The sequence below is a fragment of the Schistocerca nitens genome, chromosome 8, assembly GCF_023898315.1.
Source record: "Schistocerca nitens isolate TAMUIC-IGC-003100 chromosome 8, iqSchNite1.1, whole genome shotgun sequence".
Lineage (NCBI taxonomy): Eukaryota > Metazoa > Arthropoda > Insecta > Orthoptera > Acrididae > Schistocerca > Schistocerca nitens.
Window position 1 is genome coordinate 126,178,840 of NC_064621.1, and position 6,000 is coordinate 126,184,839.

At 42.9% G+C, this 6,000-nt stretch overlaps 1 protein-coding gene across 2 annotated transcripts in view; it reads left to right on the top strand.

Annotated features, from left to right (window-relative positions):
- Window positions 1-4,418, top strand: part of LOC126198895 (acetylcholinesterase-like) — a 186,445-nt gene extending 182,027 nt beyond the window's left edge. The window contains exon 10 of one of the 2 annotated variants that reach the window (XM_049935514.1): window positions 3,375-4,418. In XM_049935514.1, coding sequence (XP_049791471.1) covers window positions 3,375-3,624 — 250 coding nt within the window. In that variant the 3' untranslated portion in view covers window positions 3,625-4,418. The remainder of the gene's footprint in view (window positions 1-3,374) is intronic. The other variant, XM_049935513.1, reaches the window with a different exon arrangement.
- The last annotated feature ends 1,582 nt before the right edge of the window (window positions 4,419-6,000 follow it).

The following is a 6,000-nucleotide window of genomic DNA, read 5'->3' on the forward strand; positions in this document are numbered from 1 at the left end:
TTCAGAACACAAGCACCCTCCTCCAAGTGCTGCCTGCAATCCACGCAAGACAATCGAATGTGAAGGCACCCCCATGCATACTGAGTTATACAATGATGAGCCAGAACATTACGACCACCAACATACTATCGATATTAATCCATTTAGGTGATAGCAGCGTCACCTGGTGGAGAAAGACTGCTAGTCAGACACATGCATGGTGCACGTAGTGTCAGTGGGTTTGCTCTCCATGTGTATAATGGGGAAGATGTGCGATCTATCAGAATTTGATTGAGGGCAGGTTGTGATGGCTCAGAGGCTTGGCACGAACATTTCGGAAACTGTGCTACTATTGAGTGTTCGGGGAATGGTGTTTTGAGTGTCTTCAGCATATGGTGAAACCACAACCAGATGGAGGGTTGGGGTGGGGGGTGGGGGGGGGGGTTGGGTAGCCACCCGTCAATACAGATGTCGGACATTGCAGACTGGACAGACTGATAAACAGCATAGGCGGCGAACTGTGATGGAACTAACATCAGACGTTAATGCTGGGCAGAGTACGAGTGTACCTGAACACACATTGCACCGAACACTCCCAGCCACGTTAACACGACTTCAGCAGCTATGACTGAAATGGGCACTACATGTTGGTGCCCTGGCAGAGAGTTGCATGGTCTGATGAATCCTGGTACCTTCTTCATCATGCCAATGGTAGGGCGCCAGTCAGTTGTCTTCCATTCCCCTTCTCCACTTCCGCTCCCCACCCCTCCCCCGTCAGAGAATTGGCTTGAGAAAGACTCAGACTATCCTGAGCTGGTGCATAACGTTGTGTATAGTTCTGCCACTGGGCAAAAGAGAAATTACGGAACGAAGACAGATTTTTTGCACGCGTTCTATTTAGTGACGAAGCGTCAGTCACCAACAGCGGTAACGTAAACTGGCATAATATGCATTACTGGGCAACGGAAAATCCACGATGGCTGCGACAAAAAAAAAAAAAAAAAAAGGTTCAAATGGCTCTGAGCACTATGGGACTTAACATCTGAGGTCATCAGTCCCCTAGAACTTAGAACTACTTAAACCTAACTAACCTAAGGACATCACACACATCCATGCCTGAGGCAGGATTCGAACCTGCGACCGTAGCGGTCGCGCGGCTGCGACAAGTGGAACATCAGCGACCTTGACCGGTTAATGTATGGTGCGGCATTATGGGAGGAAGGATAATTGGCCCCCATTTTATCGATGGAAATCTAAATGGTGCAATGTATGCTGATTTCCTACGTTATTTTCTACCGATGTTACTACAAGCTGTTTCACTGCATGACAGAATGGCGATGTACTTCTAACATGATGGATGTCCGGCACATAGCTCGCGTGCAGTTGAAGCGGTATGGAATAGCATATTTCATGACAGGTGGATTGGTCGTCGAAGCACCATACCATGGCCCGCACGTTCACCGGATCTGATGTCCCCGGATTTCTTTCTGTGGGGAAAGTTGAAGGATGTTTGCTATCGTGATCCACCGACAACGCCTGACAACACGCGTCAGCGCATTGTCAATGCATGTGCGAACATTACGGAAGGCGAACTACTCGCTGTTGAGAGGAATGTCGTTACACGTATTGCCAAATGCATTGAGGTTGACGGACATCATTTTGAGCAATTATTGCATTAATGTGGTATTTACAGGTAATCACGCTGTAACAGCTTGCGTTCTCAGAAATGATAAGTTCACAAAGGTACATGTATCACACTGGAACAACCTAAGTAAAATGTTCGAACGTACCTACGTTCTGTGTTTTAAGAAACCTACCTGTTTCCAACTGCTCCTCTAAAATTGTGAGTTATATGTTTGTGACTATTATAGCGCTGTCTACCACAAAGCGAAAAAAGTGGTCCAACTTAAGAATTCATATTTCTCTACGTATTACACGAAAATGCAATAAAAATGGGGGTTCCTATATAAAAAAACTCAGTTGATATCCGTCTGACCTACGGCAGTGCCATCTAGCGGGCCAACCATAGCGCCATCTGGTTTCCCCCTTCAAGCTAGACAAGTTTCGTTCTTTGTAGTTTTTTCGTTTGACGCTTATTTCGTGAGATATTTGTCCCGGTCACGATCAATGGACCACCCTGTATATCGTATTCCCATACGACAAAATTGTGTGGCATTCACGATGTGAAGTACGATCTGGCCAGTTGAGCATCAGTCCTTTCTACAGAAAAGATACATCTCATACAGGGAAATACGTGTAGACTACTTTCGGAGAAGAAGAAGAGTTCGAGAAAAACATTCTATATTATTGTATGTAGAATGTGGTTAACTTTAATTTCCATTTGAAATAAGTGTAATAAACCGTGTGGGGCATGGACCAAACATGTAATCTCTGAGCCAAGGGTCTGATACATTACGATCTAACGTACGCAGCCTACAAGTCGAATGCGCAACAAAGTTGTCTGTGGTAAAGTTTTTGAAATTAGTACCTATTACACTATCGAGCTGAAACGTCTTTTTATTGAATCAGTTTATCTTCTAATGATACAGCAGATCAAAATATTGAAAACTGACTAGCGATCTACAAATGGATACCCAGACTCAGTATCATGGAGTAATCTACACTTTGTACTTTGCATACAAAGGACTGCCCTTAAGATTTGACATTACAGCTTGGAGCTAGTAACCATTTGTTCATAAAAAATTATCTGTCTACTTGCTGTAAGCCAAGTTTTGTAATGTGAAAACAGATTTCATTAAATTCTTCAACAGAAAGCTGTAGAAAAATAATTACTGGAAAAATGGCTACCGCAACTGTCGTAGTTAAATCAATTGCTTTAAAATCAGGAACTCGTACAGAAAAGACGTAATTAATCATAACAAGTTCGCAGTCACAAAGCACTTACGAACTTATGCTTCCGAAGTTCTTGATACGTAACAAACTATACTGCAAGCATCTGTCCATACTCTCAATCGACAAAACTTTGGGAATATCATATTTTTTAACGCATATGACTAGGTGGACATGAATGAAACAAGCTTTTTACACAAGGACACACATACATCAACAATACAGGAGCGAGACGTATGGGAAAATACGTACAGCAATCTACAGTCTTTTTTCTAGATATGCCCGTGACTTTATACAATGAGCACACAGTAAGAATGATTTCTACAATAAATTCAGTAATTGTGTAGTTTTTAAAACCGTACGCGAACTCTCTCGCTTTCAAAACAACTGCAAAATGGCCACGTAAGATACTGGGCCAGCCTGGAACCGCTGTGAGTGCTGAATAACGTGCAAGAGCGTCTTGTTTATTCTCTATTTCTTTGGTACACACAGAAGAGAGAAAAAGAGCAGAGATAGCTGTATGCGTGTGACGTTTGTGACTGCAGGAACCCAACACCGAGCCCTGTGGACGGCGTGACGTGGCAGCCGTACGGAAGCGACGCCCAGCGCCACTACCTCATCATCGACACGACGCTCGTCGCCGCCAACGACGTCGACAGCGCAAGGATGGACTTTATGCACTCGGTCATGCACCCTCCTGCAGATGCGCCAGCAAGCACGTCGGCAGCACTGTACAAGAGGGACATAGCGGCTTTTATGCTGCAGTTCGTAATATTGCTGTGTATGTCGCATTAACATAAAGGCAAATGACATGAGGCTAATAATTTATGATTTAAGTCAATAATTTACGTTCAGTATCATCCGTGATTTTATATAGTAAATGTGAACCAATGTTTAATTATTGTCTATTGTCGACTAAAACTTCCTGATACTTTTTCCTCGTTAAAATATGTCACGAGAGATAATAGTTCTCCTTCCATGTTGCCTTTCACGGAGTTACCTGAAATATTTTTAAAATTGTTGATGACTTTCAACTATTAAAATTAAATTTGTCGTGCGACCAGTACGTAAGTTTGTTGACAGATGATGCTGCATCATTGGAATGTACAAAAAGCTGTGAAATGAACCCCAAAATAATATGCCAACATTGCATTAAACACGGAGAAAATAACCCCTGAATTACACGAAACACTGACATAAAAGCAGTCAGTTTAATAGCCTCATGCACTGAACATCCTTCAAACAAAAATGCATGAGGATATGGGAGTTACACGCACTCAAGTGTTCTTGCACGCCAAGGTGCGCTTATCACGAGGACGCGTATTGACTCGTCTTTTTGAACTGAAAGATGAGGTAAAATATTTACATACACAACTCTGGTGTAATATTGTACAATATATATTACTTATTTCACAACCCACTTTTCGGCTGTTAAGCCATCATTAGTTACAAAGATAAGTATATGGGGCAGTGAAATTTTGCTGGATAAAAGATTTTAAACTAGTGCATCTACAGAGTATCTCCATTTCCAGAGACGAAAATGTTAAGTTTAAGTTTAGGAATAAAACAAGAGGGATTATTTCAGGTTAAATGCGATGTAATATTATTTAACTAAGATAAAATACGTGACACAGTAACTAATGAACTATGTAGAAGATAGCAACAGTTGTTCATAGAATAAAAGAAATTGAACAATAAACTTTGGTGGCCTGGTCCAAAGGTTTGGCTGAACAGAGTCATCTTTTCTTCAATAGGTCTCAGATTCCGAACAGATAAAATATACTAGCGAGATTAAACAGGTAAGTGAAGCAGCTGTAATTACACAAAGTAAATTTTTTTAATACAACAAGAGAAATTATACTTACGGAAACAAAGCAAAATGGAGCCTGTCAGTGAGAGGGGTAATTTGAGTCATGGTTGGCTGGGATTGTGAGTAGTATTTGCAGTTATAAGTGGCGAGTAAGGAAACTGTGTCTGGTCATTCAGTACTAAGCTTGGGCTGCAGGTCATTTCCTTTAATTTTTCATTATATCAAGATTTCATCTTCCTTCCTTTATGAGTATGATGTAATAATGTTTCACCGTATAACTATGGCCTTTTTTGAGCAGGTGGTGTGCAAAAGAAGTGTCTCCTTTTTAAGTTTCTTCTGGCGCGGCAATATGCATCAGCTTGGAGGAACGCCACGGAAGTTGTTAACTAATGCATCAGTGATGCTTTAATCCACTGCCGCAAAGAAATCAGTACACCTGGAAAGACGACGTCGATTTTGATCCAATGGCATATGCCACAAGGGGAATGGTAGATGCACTGATAATGGTTTCAACGTCGTCCGCCAATAGATATCGTAGTGGGACAGCTACCAGAGCGCCAGCTGTGTCGAACCTTTAACAAGGGATGCTCACAGCCAGAGGGCTCATCTCGAGGCAAACGTGTGAAGCAAGCGGACAACCATGCCACGGAGACACACTCGCCCTTCCTACAGCCAGCTGAACGAGATTGTAAGGGGTCGGACTATGACCTTCCGAGTGGCAGGAGGGTCCTGTCGGAGAAATTCCAAACTAGTTGGACGTGCTGAAACAATTGCGCAACGATGCTGGAATTAGTGGTCATGTGAACATTCTCACACCCATGGACGAGGTTCTGGACGTCCACTCAGTATAGACGCCTGCCAGGATCGCCGTATTGCAAGGTGAGCTGTAACAGATCGTACAGCTACCACGGCACAGGTAAGGGGCTTGTAACACCCGAAGTGCCCTCACAAATACACTACTGGTCATTAAAATTGCGTCACCAAGAAGAAATGCAGATGATAAGCGGGTATTCATTGGACAAATATATTATACTAGAACTGACATGTGATTACATTTTCACGCAATTTGAGTGCTTAGATCCTGAGAAATCAGTACCCAGAACAACCACCTCTAGCCGTATTAACGGCCTTGATACGCCTGGCCAATAAGTCCAACAGAGCTTGGATGGCGTGTACAGGTACAGCTGCCCATGCAGCTTCAACACGATACCACAGTTCATTAAGAGTAGTGACTGGCGTATTGTCACGAGCCAGTTGCTCGGCCACCATTGACCAGACGTTTCCAATTGGTGAGAGATCTGGAGAATGTCCTGGCCAGGGCAGCAGTCGAACATTCTTTGTATCCAGAAAGGCCCGTACAG